This window comes from Ursus arctos, unplaced genomic scaffold (assembly GCF_023065955.2).
Source record: "Ursus arctos isolate Adak ecotype North America unplaced genomic scaffold, UrsArc2.0 scaffold_23, whole genome shotgun sequence".
NCBI lineage: Eukaryota > Metazoa > Chordata > Mammalia > Carnivora > Ursidae > Ursus > Ursus arctos.
Genome location: NW_026622908.1, coordinates 32590639 through 32614395, shown reverse-complemented (window position 1 = coordinate 32614395; position 23757 = coordinate 32590639). Strand labels below are relative to the sequence as shown.

General features: G+C 49.0%; 1 protein-coding gene across 1 annotated transcript in view; it reads right to left on the bottom strand.

Moving 5' to 3' along the window:
* The window catches only part of PTPRJ (protein tyrosine phosphatase receptor type J), a 161413-nt gene extending 140148 nt beyond the window's left edge, over nucleotides 1–21265 (bottom strand). Inside the window, exon 1 of the mRNA XM_057317052.1 lies at nucleotides 20803–21265. Coding sequence (XP_057173035.1) covers nucleotides 20803–21237 — 435 coding nt within the window. The 5' untranslated portion in view covers nucleotides 21238–21265. The remainder of the gene's footprint in view (nucleotides 1–20802) is intronic.
* Nucleotides 21266–23757: the final 2492 nt, after the last annotated feature.

Genomic DNA, 23757 nt, shown 5'->3' with positions numbered 1-23757 from the left:
CGCTGTGGGTGGGCTGACACCAGACTCTTCCTGGCAACAAAGGCTCAAATTCAAATACTAGGAAAAATCAATGGTCTCTGGATTATTAGCCTCAGCTCATTAGCCTCTGGGTAGGTGCTTTCACAGGGTTCCGAATCCCCAAACGGACACGGATATCCTCCCAGACCGGCTGGCTACCTCCTCCTGATCCTGCCTGCACCTGCTACACGCCCCTTCCTGCCTCCCAGATCATCAGCTCTGCGTTTCTAGCAGGTTCTGGTCCTCCACTTCCTCTCTCTCCTCCTCCCTCTCCTCCTCCCAATTTATATCAGCCTTGAGGGAGGCAGGGTGCTGGGAAACGAGCCCAAGGTCCCAGGTGAAGGTGATGCTCAAAAGAGACAAGACCAGCCCAAGGTCACAAAGACTGTGCCAAGAATCCAACCCACTCTGATAACTCCAAGCTGGTGTTCTTTCTACTGCCATATCTACATACCAGGGCCCACCAATGCTACCTCTGAAACATCTCCCCTCACCCCACACCGCACTCACACTGGTGTGCACACACACACACACACACACTGCTGTCCAGCTTACGGCCAGTTCCATGGCACCTGCCAGCCACCCCTCCCGGTGAGGCCACTGCAGTCACCTGGTCTCCCGGGAGCATGTGGCAAGCTGGCCTGCTGAGACCTGGACAGAGCTAGGACCTCCCATTTCCTGGTTGTGCAGCTTACTTAATTTCATTGAACCTGAGTATCCTCGTCTGTAAAAAAAAAAAAAAAAAAAAAAAAAAAAAAAAAAAAACAGGGGATAATAACAGACCCTGCCTCATCGGGTTATTTGAAAGAAATGAAGCACGGAAGGCTTGCCCTGGACTGGCCTAGAAAGAGCAAATGCCTCCCCACAGCCCACTCTGCTCACAGGCTCCAAAGACCGCTCCCCCCCTCAAAATCCTCCCAGGTTTGAAAACATATGTCCACACAAAAGCTGTTCACCGATGTTCACAGAAGCAGTATTTATAAGAGCCAAAAAGTGGAGTTAATGCAAATGTCCGTCCACTCATGAAAGGAGAAGTAAAACATGACCCATCCCTCTGATGGAATATTATTTGGCCATAAAAAGGAATAAAGTGTTGATATACGTTCTAATAAGGATGGACCTTGAAAACATTATGCTGCGTGAAATAAGCCAGAGAGAGGAGGACAAATATTGTATGATTCCACTTACATGAAAAATGTAGAAGAGGCAAATTCCTAGAGAAGCAAATTGGTGGTTGCCAGGAGTGGTGGTGGGGGGGAGCCCAGAGTGACTGCTAATGGGTGTGGGGTTTCTTTTTGGGATGATGAAAATCTTCTGGAACTAGACAGTGGTGATGGTTACATGCCTCTGAATATATGAAAAACTGAACTGTCCATTTTAAGAGAGTGAATTTTATGGTACGTGAGTTATATCTCAATAAAACTGTTATTTTTTAAATTGCCATTTAAAAAAAATAACAATGATACAATGACGAGTATTTATTTTTTTTTAAAGATTTTATTTATTTATTCGACAGAGATAGAGACAGCCAGCGAGAGAGGGAACACAGCAGGGGGAGTGGGAGAGGAAGGAGCAGGCTCATAGCAGAAGAGCCTGATGTGGGACTCGATCCCAGAACGCCGGGATCACGCCCTGAGCCGAAGGCAGACGCTTAACCGCTGTGCCACCCAGGCGCCCCAATGACGAATATTTAAAATCTGAAAAGAAAACCCTGCCCCGGTGTCTCATTCTCTACAAGACAGAGTCTAACTCACGCAGTCATCCGAGACCTCCAGGTCCAGCCCCAACTCTGTGCCCAACTTGGCACAAACCTGAATCTGTCACTCAAGACGCACACCCCCTCATGGCACCCAGGCTGACACTGCAGGCCTGAGCTCCCAACGTTCACCCCACACGGCCACTGAGGGCACTCGCGGGGCCTTGCTCCCGTCTCAACTCCTGGCGTTGACGCTGAGGCGGGCAATGTGTGCGACTTGCAACAGTCTCCAGCCAGCCCACCTTCTCTCTCCCACAAAGCCAGAACCTCCTGAAGGCGAGGCTCTGGACCGCCTGTTTCCCTCCTCCTCTAGTCCCCAGCCCCACCTCCCGGGCCTCTGTTGTGTCAATACCAACTGCAACATCCTCATGACTGCCTGTGTGTGAAATCCTTGATAACACGATGATCTAATCCTGACCTCAGCTCTCCTGATAGGCCCTCTCGCACTGATTTACAGGTGGGGAAATGGGCGGCAGGTAGCGCGGAGAGCTGATCAAGGTCATGGTCAAGGGGCAAAGCTGGGATTGGAAGTTAAGTCTTCCCACACGTTTGAGATGTAATTGGGCAGCTAGATACCTAGTAGGTGTTCCCGTAATGTTTCATTCTGCAAATGTCAACCCATTTAAAGCTACAGACTGGAGAGCAGGCACCCCTAAAACTAGCTCTAAAAATGAAATAAATAGGGATTTCCTGGGTGGCTCAGTCGGTTCAGCCTCTGACTCTTGACCCCAGCCCAGGTCTTGATCTCAGGGGTTTGAGTTCAAGCCACACATGGGGACCCACTCTGGGCAGAGAGCCCACTTTAAAAAAAAAAAAAATGAAATAAATACACCCGATGGCTTTTGCAGTAAAGTAAGTAAGAGTACACAATTCAGCCCAGCTGGTGGCTGGCTGCACTTAGAATTTTTCTAGGTACCAACAGACAAGTGCAGACAGCAGTACAAAGCACAGTGACTTGACATTTTCCCTCTGCATTAAAAAAAAAAAAAATTAATGAATTTTTTTTTTTTAAAGATCACACAAAACAGGCTCTACGTGAGTCACACACAGTCAAAAAGCAGTGTGAGGCAGCCACCACACAGCCCGGCTGGCATGTCTGCAAATGCAAATATTAAATTTAAAATCTGTTTTTTAAAAACTGATAACACCCAGTGCCAGTGTGGGCATAATGAAACAGGCAGGCTCAGACATTCTACTGGCGATGTAAGCAACGCACTCCTTTTGGAAAGCCATTTGGCAAGGGGTGTCAAAGATTATAAAGATGCCTGGAAATTAATCTAGAGAAATAATTTCCGTTCCACCGAAAAAGCTCTATGCGTGAAAGTATTCATCCCTGCATGATTTGTAATAGTGAAAAACTGGTTTCTGCTTGAATATCTAAATAGGAAAAAGGGTAAGGGGATTACGGCACATCCACTCCAAGCAGCATCCTGCGGCTACTCAAAATTATGTTCATATCACCCATGTATCACCAAGGAAAAAAATGTTTTCTTCGTTTAACTGTTTGGCATTAAAGGATCTGAAACTGTCCCTGCTCTGTGATCACAATTAATTTAGATAACAAGTCACCTGGCATAAATCATAGCTGTAACTACTTTAAAATTACACTTCTGTGATGAGGGGGAAATATATGGCTTTTTCCTCCCCTTCTCTAGCTCCTAAAGTGCTTTTAATCCTGTTATGCCACTCTTACATAATTAAGGAAAAATAAAAACAAACGCATTTTGAAACTGCTTGATCTCACATCACTACTGAGACCTGCCTGTCCCCAAATAAAGCAGCCACTGGGAATGCAGTGTTGGCCATTCACTCTTCTGTTTACCCAAACAGGGCAAATCCTGCCAGAAAAATGCCTCAGCAAGGTGACACCCAACGTAGGCCTGTCCCGGTCACAGATCTGCCTCTCCAATTAAAAGGATCACAGCCAAGCAAAGGGCCCCGGGAACCAGGCACAGAAAATGAAGGGTTGATGAGTTGAGGCAAAAGGACCGAGAATTATTGTTTTAATTGTTTCACTGATCATGGTCGCGATCCTCGACACAAAAGAGGCACCCAATAGGGATTTGAGGCAGAAACGTTTCTTGCCCACCCGCACTCTGTGAGCGCCCCGGGCCCAACGCTCCGTGCACACCCCTCGGGGCCTGCAAACGGTGCACCCTGAGGTCCTGTCCACAGAAACTGTGTCTGGAAGTGAGCACCTCCAGCACACAGGAAATGGGTACTTTTGTCACCAACTTGAGAACAAAATGATAAGAAAAGTTAAATGTCACTGTGGGAGTAAAGGCCGAAGGGGGAGGGGGAGCCACTGTTTACAGGGTATCTCGGCACCAGCACCTGTCCTGGGGCCATCTGAGCACGATTTCATAAATTCCAAACACCCTGGTTCTAGAACCAACTTGCCAAAGCTTGAACCTGGCTCCTTCATTGATTGGCTGTGTGACCTCAGGCTGGGTGCTTAACCTCTCTGTACCTCATCTTTCTCTCCTGTAAAATGAAGGCAAGAAAGGAACTGCCTCATCGGGTGTGAGGATTCACTCGGTGGAAACACAGAAAGCACTTAGCACAATGCCTGGCCCATAGAAAGCATTCAGTGTCAGCCAATCGTTAGTACTGTGATTCCCTTTTCCAGACCAGAAGACCTGGGCCTCAGAGAGGTTCAGTAACTTTCCAAGATCACACAGCTCTTAAGAGGCAGTGCTGGGATTCAAACCCAAGCCCAAGGGACTTCAAAACCTGTACTCTTTTGGGAGGCACCTGGCTGGCTCAGCCGGTAGAGCATATACCTGTTGCCCTTGGGGTCCTAAGTTCAAGCCCCACATTGCGCATAGAGATTACTTTTTTAAAAAATCTGTACATATGTACTCTTCTCCGTAGAGTAAGCTAAACCCCATACCTGAGGATTACTACGATTTCCTCAAACACACACACAAACATCTAGGGCTGTCATGGCAAAAGATGAAAAGATTATAACTGGAACTAATCCAGCACTAGAAGGCAGTAAACCTGGATTCGTGGTCAATTGTAACTTGGGGAAAATACTAGCTTTGTATCAGGGTTGTTCTTCCAATTCATCCCTTCAACAAACATCCTTTTGCAACAGGCTCTGCTCCAGGCGTGAGGGACGGAGCCGAGCGCCACACAGACGGGGACCTTACGTCCTAAAGCTCAGATGCCAGGGGGTGGGCCAACAGAACCGGGAACTAATAAGAGGACATGAGGCAGGATAACGGGACAGAGGGGTCTGGGCAAGGGCCTGAGGAGCAGCCAGGAGGACGTGGGCTAAAATGGGGTGGGTGGATGAGACGAGGTCGGAGGGGAGGGAGGGGTCTGCTCGCATCCAGATCTGAGGGTCAGGGTGTTACAGGCCACCGCCTGGGCTGACGCTAAGTGCCACACAAAGCCACAGAGGGTCTCAAGCAGTGGAGTGACGGGACTTTGTGGCACAGGAAGCATCTCGACGTGAAAGTAAAAAGAGCCTCGAGTAGGGCTGGCACTTCATAAAGGGTCGTTCTCCCTGGGTTTCCCTGTCCTTGTGCCACTAACCCTCTGTAACCCTGGACAGCCGAGCCCTCCTGGGCCTGTTTCCAAAAAAAGAAAAGAAAAGAAAAAGTGTCAGTAGTTCTCAGCCCAGGTGCACGTTAACATCATGTGAGGAGTCTGAAGAAAACACCAATGAACAATGCTGGGGGTGCTGCACCCACCCACCCAGAGGCTCAGATCCCATGGCTCGGCAGTGCAGGCCTCCAAGCAGTATTTCCTAAGAGCTCCCCAGGTGGGGCCACGGTGGAGAAGGGCCCCCTTACAGGGGCTTCTAAGGCCTTCTTGCCCCTCAGCGGTGTAAGCACACCTGGGAAAAGTGCCCAAAGACACAACGGGCTGCCTTTGGGATAGCAAGCTCCTCCTCACTGAGGAACTTCCTCGGAGATGAAACTCAAGAATCAGACACCCGTCAAGGATCTTTTCCAAGGGGCGCCTGGGTGGCTCAGTCAGTAAAGCCCCTGCCTTCCACTCAGGTCATGATCCCAGGGTCCTGGGATTGAGTCCCACATCGCGCTCCGTGCTCAGTGGGGAGCCTGCTTCTCCTCTGACCCTCCCCCCCTTCCTTGTGCATGTGCTCTCTCTCTCTCTCAAATACATAAATAAAATCTTTAAAAAAAAAAAAAAAGATGTTTTCCAAAAGAGATTTTTGTGGTTTTATGACTTGCTAGGTGACCCTCCAGTGATGAGTCTGAAGCCTGAGAGAGCAAATAAACAGCAAGTACACCACCCCTTCCCTTTCTTGTGGCCACAGCAGACATCGCCAATTGATCCCAGCACCCTCTCCTGCTGAGCGAGGCCATTCCCCAGTGGTGGGACACTCCCTTCTATGCAGGACCCCAAGCAGCCACCATCAATCGCTTGAAGATGGTGATCTTCTGGAACCCACTTGCCTTCCCTGGCCTGATGTCCCAGAGTCCTTTCTCACTCTGGCGTTTCTTTGAGGCAACGATCCTTTTTATCTTCTTACCAGGAATGATTAACCACCAAGTTGCATGGCAATGAGCTTCGCTGGTTTGAGGCCAGACTGTGAGATCACACGTTCCATCCCTGAGGGCAGGTTTTGCTTTGTTTCCTGACTCTCAGACTCTCTGTCCTCCCCAGGTGACGTCCTGCGCCAAGCAGCTGCACCCCCAAACATTTACCGGACGGGGCCTAAGACAGACCGTACAATGAGATCAGGGCAAGCCAGTGCTATTCCTAGAAAAACTCATCCAAGCAGGTGTCCTGGGCTATCCCTGAGCGCTGCCCCAAATGGGACACTCTCTGTGTGCCGTGCTGGGGGCCTCCCCATACATTTCCTCGTGGAATCTCAATCACAAGCCCCTGAGGCATTTATCATCCCCATTTGGCACATGAGAAAATCCAGGCCTTTGCAAGCATCGTGCTGCTGTTGACCACAAAGCAGGAGAAGATCCTGGAACAGCCACATCCCTGGCTCTGGGCAAGTGCCCCCACCTCTCTGTGCCTCCTCTCTACAATGGACACAATCACTGATCACCATAACGGTGAAATGAGGGCCCCGCACACAGTGTAGATGGTACAGTGGACATCACGGAACAACTGGCTGGAATCCGGGTAAAAGAAAATGGAGCCCCAGACAACAGTATGTCCGGACCAGGTCTGACCCACGCGGAGCTGGGAGCGCTTGTGTGGTTTCACAGAGTGCTGTTTTCCTGAAAAGCTGTATGCACATCGAGTTTTCAGAAAGCCAAACATCCTCACCACCGGCCGGCATCACTGCGGAGTTTAAGTGGGTTTCCGGGGTTTCTCCTCCTGCCTCATTCCTGCTGGTCTCTTGGTCTCCGGCTCTGACAGCACTATCTCTAGGTTTATGCCCTGGGGCCTCTAAACACTCTAAAAGCTGAAAACTGCTCCAGGGAGCTGCTGGGAGGGGGAACTTGGCAGTGAATCTCTTCGTAATGGGATCTCCCTTTGACTGGGTCTGTGTCTTGTGTGGAACTTGGCACATTAGAGCCTTTCCCTCAACTTCAGTGATCACTGACATTATTCCCATCCTCTCCACAGTGGGAAAGGAAGCCAGTGTTAATGTGGTATGTGTGCTGCTGGGGATGTGAAGTTGAGGGAAAGGCTCTAATGTGTTCCCTGGAGCAGGAGGAGGAAACTGAGGCCGAGAACACAGGAAGAAATGGTGCATAGGAATCAACACCCAAGTGCCAAGACTCCTCGCACAGTATCCCTAAAAATACTCCCTGAACAAGCAGGGAGTCAGATGTGAGTCCTCTTTTGAGACCTAGCAACCTGGCCATTTGTCACATCTGTAAAAGCTCTGGTTAGTTCAGACCTACTGTCTCACTGGGAAGAGAAAGTCAGTTACCAACAGGATCACATGGAAATGGAAGGACAGCCAGTCCCTGCTGCTGAGACTGCTAGGTACAGGCAACCTAACCCCTTACTTCAACACAGGCATTGCCCAAAGCAGTGGTTCTCAACCAGGGCATGTTCCCCTCACGGGACATTTGGCACTATCATTACAAGCGTGTGTATGTTGGGGGGGGGGGGCTTCTGGCATCTAGCAGAGGCAGGGATGCCGTTAACCATGCTACAGTGCGCAGGACGGTCCCCAAAACAATGAATTAATGGGGCCCAAGCGTCAATAGTGCTGAGGTTGAAAACCCTGGGCTAAAGGAAAAGAAGGCCCCACTCACCCCAACCCCAGTTAGACAGTTGCAAAGCTGAAATGCCAGGTTCCAGGGGAGAGCAAAGGCTACACACACATCTTCCAAAACAAATCAAAAGACGGGTGGCAAACTCAGTGGTCAGAAAGAGGCTGAGGGTCTGAGTCTTACCCCCTGCCCCAGTACATCTATCCTCTTTTTTGTTTGTTTAATAATAATTAATTCTTTGGGATACATACTTTATGTACTTCTTATAATAACCCGAGAGCTGAGCCCTGTTATCACCACTATTTTACAGCCGAGAAAACGGAGGCACAGAGGGGTCCTAACATGGTCAGAGTGAAACAAGGAATTCCCACCCAGGCATCTGGCTCTAAAGCCTGAGTTGTTAACCACCACGTTATACCGTCTCTCAGTCCCCGGAACAAGCCCAGAGTGAGGCTATCAGCAAAGGGGACCTCAGGCTGCCTGCGGAAACTCCCAGTAGCCAGATACCAGGAAGCCAAATTGGAGGCTATCATTGATTGTAGAGAAGCTCAGGTCTGAGCTATGAAAACAATTTCAGTATCAAGTCAAAACTCTAATGAAAATGCAGGATCAGAGAACAAGGAAAGAGGCAGTTTTGGGGAGAGTGGTTTGCAGGATGAGATGAGCTTGAGAAATAGGCTGAGGCATGAAGTCGAACGATGAGCATCTGATAATGAGGCCAAGCTATATGTAGCAGGTGTCCAGCAATGGAAGAGACATGAGCTAGGCTGGCGAGTGCTAGAGCTGAAAGATGTGGTTAGTGCTCAGTAAATGATTCCTGGAGGAAGAATTTAATGAGCTGGGATGGCCTCACCAGCAGGGAGAAAGGGCCAGCAGGACCATTATTCTCCTCCAGGAAAGGCTGGCCTTGGTTGGTTGTATATGGATCTGTCTCCTTCTCTCTCTCTCATGATCTCCTGCTCTAGCTTAACTAACATTATTCTCTTCTAGAGATAGTTACGATCAGAGTATAGGACAGCATCTTCAGAGGGGCCAAGATGTCTTAAGGAAGAGCTCTCATGCCTACGTCCCCTATAATCTCTCTTCACGCAGTGGGATTTAGTGCCCACTTGAGATAATAGTCCCAGGCATCAAGGCTCACAAAAGTTGAACACCTTCAGAGAAGGTCTCCTCAAACCTTGGGAACATGGCAACTGCCACCCCAAAGTCAGGAGATGTTGTGTTAATAAAGAGGGGTGAATTGGGAGTGAAAAGTTAAGGAGTTACTAAGTGCCACAAACTGGATTGGGTGCCTGATCACCTTCCCTCGTTTAACCCTAACAACTCATGGCCCAGCAATCATCATCACTCTCCAGATGACCAACAGGTTCCAAGAAGCTTAAGCACCTGGGCAGATGGCAGGGTCACGTGGTGTAGGAGAAGGGTGTGGATTTGGACCCATGCTCCTCCTCCTACAGGACACTCTGAAGTCATGCCATCTATGCCCAAGTTCAAGCTCTATGACATCCAAATTCATTCACAACAGGAAAACCAAGACTCCAACGAGATGCCATTATGTCATTTGATTGGGCCCAGGCCACGAAGTTTCAGGAAGTCTTTATCACATCGGGTTCCAGAATCTAAAGTCCATAGCAGATACTCTTATCGTTTGTAGCTTTGGGAAGTAATTTACTTCTGCCACGTCATGACTCTGGGCCACACCCATTCCACAGAAGACGGCCCTCCTACGTTTGAGAGCTGCCATCAAGTCTAGCTGTCGTTCAGGAGACTCAGACATGCCCTGGCCCATGCACACAATCCTGTCTGGCTCTCTCTTCTGCCCCCAAAGAAGCCCACAACCAGATGATTGAGGTATGTGGCCACAGACCTGATCATAACTCTGGGCCTCAGTTTCCATCCCTGTACCTATATCATAGGATTGCACGAGTTAATACGTAAAAAGTGCTGATAATTCATAATCAATATTCAACCTGTGGTACGCGCTCTTGTTACTTCTATGATCTTGATTTATCTGAAGACAATCATCAGAGATGTGTTCAGAGATTAAATCACAGAGTCATCAGAATAGTGTTGATCACGGCAAAAAAATGTCAAAAACAAACCAGAAGATTAATCACAGGAGAAACGAGATAAGGGACCTCCATATAGCACAGTAGGATGCAACAGCTAAAAGTTACCCAAGAGGGGTGCCAGTGGCTTAGTTGTTAACAGTCTGCCTTCAGCTCAGGGCGTGATCCCAGCGTTCTGGGATCGAGCCCCCTATCAGGCTCCATGCTCCACTGGGAGCCTGCTTCTTCCTCTCCCACTTCCCCTGCTTGTGTTCCCTCTCTCGCTGGCTGTCTCTCTCTCTCTCTCTCTCTCTCTGTCAAATAAATAAATAAAATATTTTTAAAAAATAAAAATAAAATAAAAGTTACCCAAGAGAAGAACATCTACTTGCAAGGGAAAATGTTTGCAACGTGTTGTCACTGCTTCACAAACTGCCACAAACTGCCCCCAAGAATAGACAGGAGAGTGCACTCACATCCCCAGAAATTGGAGATTTCTTTCTTTATGGTCTCCTGTATTTGCTGAAAACATTCTAGATGCTATTTGGTATCTAATCTATAATATGTCTGTTTGTTTCCAAAGAACATTTCAAAATACTTGCCATTAAGTAACAGTGACACTCCAGGAAAAAGCCTCACGTTTAATCTGTAGCTTTCTGGGGTACCCCTAGGGATGCGTTTGCCCCCCCCCCATTGTAATACACACACAAAAATATAAGTTATAAAACATGTGTAGCAGATAATCTTATTTTAGGATAGATGGATGTATGGATGGATGGATGGGAAGGAAGGGAGGGAGGAAGAATATAAAAACATAGGGGCGCTTGGGTGGCACAGTCGTTAAGCGTCTGCCTTTGGCTCAGGGCGTGATCCCAGCATTCTGGGATCGAGCCCCACATCAGGCTTCTCTGCTAGGAGCCTGCTTCTTCCTCTCCCACTCCCCCTGCTTGTGTTCCCTCTCTCGCTGGCTGTCTCTGTCAAATAAATAAATAACCTTAAAAAAAAAGAATATAAAAACATAAAGACAGGGGCGCCTGGGTGGCACAGTCGTTAAGCGTCTGCCTTTGGCTCAGGGAGTGATCCCAGCATTCTGGGATCGAGCCCCACATCAGGCTTCTCTGCTAGGAGCCTGCTTCTTCCTCTCCCACTCCCCCTGCTTGTGTTCCCTCTCTTGCTGGCTGTCTCTGTCAAATAAATAAATAAATAAATAACCTTAAAAAAAAAGAATATAAAAACATAAAGACAAAAATCACTGTTCAAAATAGCTTAGGGGAGTGGAGATTACAGGTAATTTCGCTTTCTTCTTTTATTTATCTACATTTCCAATTTTTTAATATTAAAAAAAAAACCAACAACAACAACCTGAACTGACTCACATGGGAATTATATCAACCACCTGTGATCAGGATTGCCCAGCCAGCTGGGGTCTAGGGGCCCCAGAGCATCAGCATGAGTCCTGTGCAGATCAGCTTGAGTGGAGCGCAGGCAGCACAACCTGGAGGTAAAAATTCTGGGCTGTGAGGCCGGGCAGGGCCGGGTGTGAGTCCCCCACTACTCACCAGATGGCTGATGATCCCTCAGAACCTCAGACCCCCTGAGACCTGCTCCGAAGTTCTCAGAACACACGACACGGGAGGCAGAAGTGTTCGCTCTCTACCTAACCCGTTAGCCAAAGAACACAGAGCAGAGCCAATAGCTCGTTCTACAGAGGCGTCCTTCAGAGGAGGTCCCTCTCAAGTTTCCAGAAGGGTAGCTACTTAAGAGTAGGCCTCCTCAGCTCTCAGTGGACCCCTCCCTTCCCAGGGACTTCCCTGAAGGTGGGTCCCTCCTGCACCAGCCACTGCGAGACAGTGTTCGGCTACATAGGGGGGCATTTGCAATGCATAACTGGGGACTTTATACTGGTTTTCCACTGTCTCTGGACACAAAAGCCACCTCTACCCCTCCCCCACATCTTCTGCCACACAACTGCCTATAATAGCAGCTTCCAGTTTTTTGGACAATGCCTAAAGCCACCATGAGAAATTCGTTTTCTGTGCACTTCAGGCCACATACGCACAGAGTATATGTAACAGAAACAAATTTCATGACACAATACTTACTTTTTCTACATGCAGTAAACCCTGAAAATTTCCAGTCCATCATTTTGTAATGCTGCTCATAACTTCCTAAATTGGTTTTATGACCCATGGGTTTAAACAGACTGCTTTCCAGCAGATCAATCTAGGTTTTGGTTTTCCAAACTTCGCACACGTTCTGGATCATATTAGGTGGAACCATGTTCGAGGGCTGATATTCAAAGGACCAAAAACCGAAGTTCATATGGTTCAACCTAAAAGTATGTATGAGCCACACCAGGGAACTCACCTGTCCAATGTGCCTCTTGTACGCGGATTAGAAATTTGATTAATTTTTACAACTAGGCTACACTATGTGTAAAAGACAGATGACATCTGAATTGGACAAGTCACTTAGAGACAGACCAAGCCACACCTTAAGTGGGAATGACACGGACGCGTGGGTGGCTCAGTTAAGCGTCTGCCTTCAGCTCAGGTCATGATCCCAGGGTCATGGGGATCGAGCCCCATATTGGGCTCTCTGCTCAGCAGGGAACCTGCTTCTCCCTCTCCCTCTGCCCCCACCCCATTCGTGCTTTCTGTGTCAAATAAATAAATTTAAAAAATCTTTTTTTTAAGATTTTATTTATTTGTCAGAGAGAGAGTACAAGCAGGGGGAGCTGCAGGCAGAGGGAGAAGCAGGCTCCCCGCTGAGCAAGGAGCCTGATGTGGGACTTGATTACAGGACCTTGGGATCATGACCCAAGCCAAAGGCAGACTATAAAATCTTTATAAATCAATCAATCAATCAATCAATCATGGGAATGACAATGACAAACTCACAGGAATATTGTGAGCTCACAGATCCCAAAGGGCTTTATAACCTATAAGGTAAACATAATTTTTAAAATCTTTTCAAGTACTAATTTATGCCAGTACCCCAGCAAAATAAGATGATAAAAAAACAGCCAAAATCTTTTGAAGGTCTATTCCATGCTAAGAACTTGTTACGTGGATCCATTTAGTCCGTATTTTCGTTGCCCCCATTTTCCAGATGAGAACAAGCACAGCTCCAAGCCTCAGAACTGCTGGAGGTCTCAGGTCTGTCCGCCTCCCGAGCCAGTACGCTAAGCTCTGGGCAGCAAGCTCCCTCCATACCCACAGCCAGCTCCCTGCAGCTCCCTGCAGCTCTCTGTCTCCAGCCTCAGCAACAGGACCGCCAGCAAGGTCCACTCTCAGTGGGGAGGGAAGAAACCCCATGACACAAGGACGTGAAAAGAAGGCGACCCTTTGGCCAGGAGCAGGAACTGCAGGATCGCCTTGTTGCCATAGAAACCAGCAGTGCAGTCAGCACGGACTCCCCTGTCTCCCATCTCCTGCAATTAGAGCCAAGGATTATGTCTTTACTTTCCGTTGGTGGCATTAAATAACTCCTCTTGGCCCTACAAAAAACGGACCCGAGACAGGAGGCAGCCACCGTCAGAGCCGGCCAGGTCACAAAAGAAAGAGCAGTGCTCAAGTCGATGCAAAGAGGACTCTTTTTTTTTAAGGAACATGGTCAATATTCCTGTGCTCCTTTGGGGCTAGGACCACACTGGCCACTCTTCAGTCATAGCTCATGGTCATTTAACCTATATTAATTTAATTAAATTCGCTGTCAAACGAGAAATGTAATTTGGGGGTTTTTTTTACATTTATTTATTTATTTGAGAGAGAAAGAGCAGGGAAGGGGCAGAGGGAAAGGGAGAGAGAATCTCAGACTCCCGCTGACTGTAGAGCCTGACGCAGGGCTCGAACTCACAACCCTGAGATCATGACCTGAGCTGAAACCAAGAATCAGACACCTAACCAACTGAGCCAGCCAGGCACCCCGAGATATGTCATTTAAATTATGCTGTCAGGGAAGCATACACTGCTCTACCTTATATATTTGAATACATAAATATATGCATATGTGTGTATGTATACACTCCACTGTGGACTGAGTCTCTTAAATCCAATTTAAAAGATTCTGTAGCACAATTTTGACAAGTCATGATTATGGCCTTGTGCCCTATCTTTAAAATCTAACTCTTGAGTAAATGGAATATTCTGTTAAATATTGTTCTTGTATTTCTGTATCCATTTACAAGGACCTTTAACATAACGCGATCTCAATTTATCCAACTACCCTGTGTGACTAGTACTACTATAATTATTAGCATTTTAGAAATGTGAACACCAAGGAACAGAAAGTTTGGGCACCTGCCCAAGATCACAGCTGGTTAGACGGCAGAGCCAGGGTTCCAACCAAGCTGTCTGGTTCCAAGCTCTATACTCTCCTCACCATCCGGGGATCTTATTTATCTCTGAGCGCCTGAAGAACAAGGGCCACATCTAAAATAGTTGGAAAATACACATATTTCCAACACAAATGAGAGCCAAGGGACTAACTTCTTTAATTTCCAAAGAGCTTGTACAAATCAATAACATAATGGCAATCTTTTTTTTTTTAACGAACAGAGAATTAACAAAAAAGTAAAGAAAGGAAGGAATGCAGATGGTCCAAAACATAGGAAAAAATATTCAACTAATTCAAAGGTATAAATAAAAGTAACAGGATACAACTTTTCACCTCTCAGACTGGTACACATTTAAAAATTTAACAATCCTAGGGGCACCTGGCTGGCTCAGTCAGTAGAGCATGCAACTCTTGATCTCGGGGTTGTGAGTTCGAGCCCCCCATTGGGTGTAGAGATTACTTAAAAAAAAAAAAAACTTTAAAAATTTTTAAAAATAACAATTTAACAATCCTCAGTTCTCAAACTTATGGGTGGGTGCAGGCACAAACTGGGACAATGTTTCTGGAGGACAACTTAACAATAGCTATCAAATTTTAAATGCATGTACCCTCTAATGCAGCAATCCTAAAATTAGAAATTTATCCTACGGATATCCTTGTGAAAGTGACAAGAAATATGCACCAAAGACATTCTCTGAAGCATGATTTGTAAAAGGCTGGGGGGTGGGCACTAAAAGCAATTAAAGTGTCCACTGATAGGGACATGGTCAAATAAATCATGGTAAATTCACACATGAGAATCCCAGGCATAATTTAAAAGAATGCATTAAAGCTGTAAGTAGGGGTATTAAATAATGTCTAAAATAATAAAGTAAATTAAACGGCTAAGTAGACTATAATGTATAAAGTTTTCGTCAATGTAACTTTTTTTAGAAGATGAATACAAATACTTGTATGCATTACAAAGAAACATTTTTCCTCCTGGAAGGAAACCAAGGATACCCACAGTGATTACCTTTGAAGAACACTGATATTTTTCTAACATTATACAGTTTTAGATTGGAGGGTTTTTAACCTGAGAATCACAGGCTGTTTTAAAAAGTCTGTGAAACCCTTGAAATTGGATACAAAGTTGTAAATATGTGCATTCCTTTTGGGGAGAGGATGCTTCCCTTTTACATACTCTGTAAGGGTCTTATACCCCCCCCAAGAAAGATTACGAACCACTGTGTTATAGACTCCACATTGGTGCTAAGTTTTAATATTCACTCACTTATTTACCCAGAAGCCATGAAATAACACTGGGCTGGGGCCCAGCACAGGCACCCAGAAAACCACCACCCATTCCTGCCCTGGAGAAGGAGATAGTTTGGAGCATAATGACGACATTGTCTGCTCGAGACTCAGAAATGGCAACAGGGTACAGCTTTCCTCTAACAGGAAGAAGGAAAAGTGGAACTGAAAATTATTTGCATGGTTAAAATTAGAACTTCTGTGGGAGCTGACACTACTTTGCTTTCAAAATGCCCCCTAATCCACCGTCCCAGTCCCACCAGCCCTCCACCCGGGCATTTACATGCCATGAAAATTCTGAAACAATGGGATGACCACAGCTATCACTAATAAGGAAGTAATAACAAATTTCCTACAGCTCCCGTCCTCTGAGGGGTCACCAGAAAAGCCACTGGAAAGCCATACGAGGTGGTGACAAAACTACTAAGGACTTCACTAGTCTGAGACAGCTGCCGCTTCCAAGGGATCTCGACTTAGAGACCCTCTGCCCCCAGCTCATCCCTGTCAGGGGTGCCGGGGGGGGGGGGAGCGGACAACAGGTACATCACACACACAGCCGGGATCACAACTGTGACCCGTTGGCTGGGGGGGATCAGCCTGACGTCTCACCCCGAAGGCCTGTAAGTCACAAAGGCAGGCTGCCTGCTGTGTGCCCAGTATTACCCACACTGAAGCCATTTTTCACCTTTACAGGTCTGCCATACCATATCATCCTTTCGTAACTATTTACCCAATATTTTTCTTTGATCAGCTTTTTATTAGACATAAACAAATTTATATACCACGATACTATATTTAGCGTCACTCTATAAAATCACGGACATGATATACAACTATTTTTATTTACTAATACCCCCAAAAATAAATAATTCTTAACATTAAAAAAAAATGTTTTGTGACGGAGCTAAGTTCATCTTGCACGTCCACAGGTGTCGCTCAGTGAGAAATGCTTGATAAGTATTTGCGATACAAACTAATGATGTGAAGCCCCACTTCTCCCCAAATAACAGCCGCGGCCACAACCTTAGAATCGTGCCTTGGATTTTATATGGCCGTTCCTCGTCTATCGTATTTGATCCTCTTCAACCACCCAGGGAAGCAGGAAGCATCAGTCCCATTTTCCAGATAAGGAAATGAGGAGTCACAGAGGTTAAAGGACTTGCCCAAGTTTACGCAGCTACTAAGTGGCAGGGCGAGGACCCGAACCCAGGCCTTTCCACTCCAGACCCTGTTTCCACCGAGACTCAGGCTCCCAAAGCAACACGAGCAGGAAAGAGCTACCTGGGTTGTCCATGTCACAAATGGAGCAGATCCTTTCGAGGACAGGATGCAGAGAAGCCAAAACGACTCCCTGCCCCATCGGGGTTCAGAACCCACAAGCCTGTTCTTCACCACAAGTCTGTCACCTCACCTCTTACTTGCACACTGAAGACCTTCTCTAAAATATATGACTTTGTACAGCACAGGACAGTAAATGGGGGCGGTGAAGGCATCAGACCTGGCTCTACCACATCCGAGTTACGAGCCGTTGGGGAGTTCGGCACCTCAGTTTTCTCTCAGATAAAATGGGAACATGAACAGCACCTACCTTTTCGTATTTCTGGAATGGTCAAATGAGATAATGCATTCCAACCCTGAGCCCAGTACCTGCCATGTATTATGTTACCTATTAATTATAATATTACCAGCAGTGTTAGGTTAAAAGGAAATACACAGAAAATTGCCTCTTAGCCCGCACTCAAAATAATCCCCTTGGCCAAGCAGCGAATGGACTAAGAAGTAATTGCAGACGATGTGCTGGCTAAACCCAGGCCTGCAGTCATTCAGCAACTCTACCTCGGCCTCAACCCCAAGCAAAAATTACTTTTAGGAGCTAAATAACCTCTTTGCTGACTGAAATTGCTCAGTCAGGAGCCAGGGCTCTCCCCACTCAGGAAAGCTTGGGGATCCACGGTTGTCTTCATCGTGGGCTCAACTTGAAATCAACTCAAAGTCACCGTCTAACCATAACCCGGTCTGCTCTGTTTTCTTAAACTGTCTGCAAACAAAACATAATCGTTTGGTTTTTCCGTTGTTGTTCTGAAGCAAAACAAAAATATTTAAAGTCGCCCATACGAGATTTTAACAAGCAACTGAAAGAGGAGTCAAAATATTTTTTGTAGTCTGGATGAAGCAGGTAGGTAAGCAGGCTTAAGGATTAGCTATTATAGATCACAGACGCAAACAGTTATTATTCACCAGGAAACAAGAAAGCAGAGAAAAAGCAAATCCAAAACACTGTAAGACCAACAAAACAGCTACCAGTCACCAGCTTTTTTTTTTTTTTTTTTTTTCTTTTCCCCCATTTTAAAGCAGCCCACTATCAAGCTGTTTCTCAAAGAATCTGTCAGGACTATATTTCCCAAGAAAAGGAGGCAAGGGGGGCGGAGGGACAGGATTGCTTGGTCACATTGCCTTAAACATACACATAAACCAAAATTAGTGTACAAAAATGCTACGAGAATGGGTGGAGTCAGACATTGCAACTAGCACAGTCCTCATGCTGGAATCATCTCTGACCGTCCTTCCTGTCTTGAAGAAGGGGAATGAGATGCCAGGGTCAAAAATGGATCTTCCGGCCCTACTAAGCACTGAATCTTCCAGCCATCTCCGCTCTTCAGCTTCCACACCCATCCTCATTAATTCCCTCGCAGAGCTGTGTCTTTACCATGACTTGTCCATTATTTAAACCTGCTACAGTTGATTCCATTTAAAACACACACACACACACACACACACACACTATCCAAGCTTCAGAAAACCAGTCAAATGTTAGGGAGGTAGCCTGATACCTTCACCCACATTTCCTAAATGCACAAACTTCAGAAATCTCAAATACAACTTCCAATCTCAAATATGTGTCCTTTTGAAAAATTCAATTTATACCCACAGTATTGGGAGGACACAGTGAGGTAGGGCTGTGCCTACAGTTAAAAGTAACAGCAAAGTGAAACCATAGCGAGAAAGAAAGAAAGAAAGAAAGAAAGAAAGAAAGAAAGAAAGGGCATCATGAAAATACTAGGCAGAGGCAGGCAACACAGGTTCCAGTCCCAACTCCTCTACTGTCTTACCAGGTGACCTCGGCCTGGTCACCATCTTCTCTAGGCCTCAATATTCTCACCTAAAAAATGAACGGTTTGGGCTCTCTCTGGTCTGGCTCGAAAATTCCCTGAAACTTCCACTCTCAAAATGAACTGTCAACTGCGGATTTTGAAAATGCTGTTTCAGAGAGCCTTTTAGATTTCCTATTTTATAATGTATCCCAAAACGAGACATAAGAAGAGTCCCCTTGAGTTTCCACAGAACGCATTAGAGAGGAAGGAAATATCTAAATAGGGGACAAGCAGAGAGCAGCAATTTGCTACTGAAATACAAGGAAGGATTAGGCAAGCAATCAATTTACCCCAGACATTTTTTCACTGATTCAAAGCATAGCTAGCAACCACCATGGACAAAGTAAAAACATAATATAATAAAAAAATATATATGTGTGTCAAATTAAACTAAAAATAAATGAAGAGCAAGTATTTTAGTATAAACTTTGGTCCAAGAGATCTTCCATTATGAGGCGATTTTAGTTTTAATTTCAGAGACTGTTCTCCACGAGTTTCCTTACAGGGACAGGCAGAAGGCAGTCCATACACACTGTGCCTTAATGTAACCCCATCTGGACACCTTTTAATGTTTACGAAGCTCTTTCGGACACTGGCCAGTGGAAGGTCCTCAAACAATTCTTGGGGGCAGGTACTGTTAGCCCACCCTACAACTGCTGTTAAAGAAGGTGTGGGGAACTGAAGAGCAGTCCAGCCCTGAAGACTGGCCCTAGAGCTAGTCCAGGATTCTCTGCAGGAGAAGGTCACACTGCCTTCCCAAGTCTACTGAAGAAACCTGGGAGGGGACGCCTGCACCCAGAGCAACTCTCTGGGTGCTGAGAGTTACCATGGGTCCCAGCTCCCTTATCCTGACTGCTAGGCTTCTTGGCGGCCCCAAGGCTGATGTTTCTGCTCTCAGACAATCCTGTATCTGTGCTTGAAAAGTTTTCCCTGAAACCAGGTTCCATCCTCAGCCAATAAGGCATTTCTCAGGCTCCCGACATCATCAGCTCCTTAGAGCTGTTGTTTGTATAAAACAAGCATGATTTTCATTAACAAAACGCACAACAGGGGTATCACCAGGCCACACTGGACCGCGGGTGCAGGACCCTAGCAGGCTTCTAGAAGGCTGGGAGGACGAACCCGCTTGCTCAGCTCCCGAGACCAGGGCTGGGTGATTCTGCTCTTTCACTTCTCCCTCTCAAGTTCCCTATCTGTGACATGGGAACGTCTCCCAGCTGCCCTGCCTCAGCCCCAGTGGGAATACTATGAAGGGGAAACGGCGCTTTCAGAAAGGTCGGTGGCCAAAATGCCAGGCACAGCAGTATCTGAAAAGCGAAGCTAGAAAACAGGGCGGTGGGGGAAGAGCCTGCGCCCACAAAGCACGAAATAAACGCCCAGGGAAGCAAGCAGTTTCTCCGGGAAGGGGACCGTCGCCTTGACGAACGCCTTGCGAGTGGCCACCTTTGCCGGGGCTGGGGACTTCCCCCAGAAGCGGTGCCCTCGGCCCGGAGGCCCCGCGCCCGCCCCTGCGCCGGCTGCCCCCCCGCCTCGGCCGCCGCCGCTGCCCTTCGGCCCGGCCCCCTGGGCCCCTGCAGGCCGGGTCGGAGGTCGGCCGCGCTCGGCCAGGCCGGCCCCGCTCCGCGACGCGAGCCCTTCGCAAACACGCCCCCTCCGGCCGCCGCGGGCGGGCTAGCCGGGCCCGCGCCGGCCAGATGTGACCAGCTCGGGGAAGGGCCGGGCCAGAGATGGCCTGGAGCCCGCGCGGAGGCTTCCACCAGGAGGCCACGGGCACCCCGGGACCCCGGACCCCGCCGCGCTTCCTCCGGGACTGGGCAGCCGGGGCAGGGGCTCGGTCGCCGGCGCCCGAGGCCGGCTGGGTTCCGGCGAGCCCCCTCCAAGAGGGGGGCTCGGAGCACTCGGGCCCCTCGCCACCACCCACGGACCCCGCAGGCAGGGCACACCCGGGCAGGTGCAGGGGATGCCAGGCCCGCCCCCACCCTCCGCGCCCGCCCCCCCCCCGCCCCCGCGCCCGGGCCCACCCGGCCGCTCACCTGGCCCAGGCGCAACAGCAGCAGCAGCGGCAGCAGCGCCCAGCGCAGCCCCGGCGAGCGCGGAGGCGGCCGCGCCTCCCGCGCCGCCCGCTTCATGCCCCGCGCGCCCTGGAACGTGCCCGGGACGCGCGAGTCGGGTCCCGCCGTGCGCCCGAGTCCGGGCGCCCTCGTCGCCGCCTCCAGCCGCCGCCTCCTCCTCCTCCTCCTCCAGCCCGTCCGCCTAGTCCCCGCTCCGCCCGCCCCGGGCTTCCCCGGGGACATGGCAGCGGCGGCGGCGGCGGCGGCCACACGGCGGAGCCTGGCGCGGCTGCCGCGGGAGGGACGCGTCCCTGGGCGCGCAGGGGCTTCGTGGGGCGGAGCAAGCGGCGCCCACCCCCCGCGTGCGGCGTTCTGATCCCGGCTTCTGCGGCTCCCGCTGCCTCCTCCGCGCGTCATGCGGCTCGGGCTGCAGGGAGCCGCGGCGAGCGCTCAGCCCCCTCCCTTCCCCCTCCCCCTCTGAATATTCATCGCTTCCTCCCGCCTGGCCGGCCAGGCGGCTGCAGAGCACCGCGGCCCCTCGCCGCCCTCCCGCTGCAGCCCACGCCCCCGCCCAGCCGGCCCGGCGGCGGGGAGGGGGCGGTGGCGCGCCCCGCGCGCGCCCTGGCGTCTCCCCTCCCGCGGGCAGAGGAAGCGCCCCTGCCGTGCCCGCCCTCCCCGCCCAGCCCTCCCACATTCCTGGGACCCGGGACTCGGGACCCAGGACCGGCTCCGCGGCTGTCGCGCCGCTCGAGCCGGTACCCCTCGGTACAGGCGTCCCAGCCTCGGCTCCGCTGCATGGCCCAGATGATGACCGAGATCCCTACCGAGGGCACAGCCAGGCCTGCGTTTAGACAACGACCCCGCGAAGGCCTGCTTGACCCGGCCGGTGGGTAGGCTTGGGGGTGAATGAACCCCTAAATTGTAGGAGGCGCGCTGTGTGCTGTGTTCTCCCCGCCCCATCCTCCCTGGCGGGGAGGCGGAGAGCCGGCATCGGAGGGGGTCCGGTGATTAGGACCCTAGCTCTGGCGTATGGTAAACTTGGCTCTGCTCGAAGTACTAGCTGTGTGACCTCGGAAGAGGCATTTCACCTCTCTGGGCCTCCCAACTCATCTGTGGAGTGAAGATAATACTAGTACCCGTCTAGGAGTCTTGACTGACAATTACATGAGATAATGGGCAGTAAAGTCCTAAACACTGGGCATGACACATAATGGGCCTCAGGAAGCATTCGCTCTTCTGGCAGCTTTCGTAACATCATGGAAGAAGACCAGGAGCTACAGGGGGTTCAAGATAACTGTAGATGTTACTACTATGCCTGTGCACAAAGGAGAACACTGAGGATCTGGGAGGCTAAGCCAGGTTCCCTAGGAGAAGTAATGAGAGAAAGGGCCAAGCCAAGGAGTGCCCGGGAGGGAGAGATGAATTCCAACCAGGAGGAGAAGTGACACCTGAGCTGGGCTTTGAAGGATGGGTTGAATTTCACCAGGCAGATAGAGGGGGGCAGGGTCTCAGGAAGTGGGAGCAACTTGGCAAAAAACAGGAGGCAGATGCTTTAGGCTTGTTCTTTTGAGAGGCAGGGAATGGGGAGGTTGGAGGGCAGGGAGAGGGTGGTATTCAGGGGAGATTTTGAAAAATGAGCTTAGCAGGGCTCAAACCGCCAGGTGTCCAACACTGCCTCTGGTTCCCCCTCTTGTACCTCTTGTACCTCAGGTTCCCCCTCTGCAAGATGGGAACACACCTTCACTCAAAAGGTCTAAGCAGCTCCTACCAGACCATACCCACAGACAAGCACGGATGGTGTGGGGACTTCACCTGCTGGCTTAAACACCTTGCCATCTTTTTTTAGACATGATGTAATTATCATAATTCACAAGGAATTCCATTCCTCCTTGCCTCTTTCCCTTCTTGGGGCAGAGACAGGTGATTTGAAAGGCATCAGGGTCCGTGAGGCCCAGAGGGAAAGAAAGCCTGACTTAGCACAGGAGCTGCCAGGTCTGCGGGCTGCCAGAGATGCAGACCCAACAGACCACAAAGACCCATCCAGGCCTCCCCAGCATCATGGCTTGGATCTGCAAACCGCGCCATGAACTCCAGCGTGCACTTTGATTTTTCTCTTGGGTAAAATGTATGCCCGAGTTTAAGTGTTGGTGGGGACTGGATTTCCCTACTACATGGTGATGAAAGGGAATAAACAGTCTTTTCAGCAAAGGGAGTTAGAAGCTGGGTAATAAACTACCTGTTCAGTCATAAACAGATCACACGGGATGAATGACCTAGATGAGAAATGAAATCAATCCTGCGGAGGTGTGGTGTGAACTCCCTGAGCCCAGGGATTGGGCCTTTGTCACCCTAGTTGCCCTACGACACTTCACTCTGTGCCTTGCCCATAGCAGGAACTCAGTATTTGTGCAGCTGCGTGGTTGTATAAATGTATCCAGGGTTACCAATGATGTGAAAGTTCATTTTTCCACATGGATAAATTAAGGAAGGATCATTCACTTTGCAAAAGGATTTGAGACTAAATTCCAGTGTATCGGTCCCGCCTTCAGATGTCACTTCCCCTAGAACTTCCCAGAGGCCCCAACCCTGACTTGGGCGCACTTCCCCTTCCGTGCCCTCCCAGCTCCCTGTGCTAACCTTATGTAACTACAGTGTTGTAAGTGCCTGTTTACATGACCATCTTCCTCAGTGGGCTCTACGTAAGCCCCTTGAAGACGGGGCCTGCATCTTGTTTATCTTTGTCTCCCCAGCATATAACAGTCACTCAAATAACACTCATTAGTTGAACTGAATGCATTCCTTTGAACAGCAAACTAAGGTATTAGATATATGCCTGTTCTCTCCCTCCCTCCCTCACACACACACCCCAAATTACGTTGGCAAACAGCTTTTCAGGCATAAATCTGTGCAAAGTTCAAGGCACGTTCTCTTTGAGAA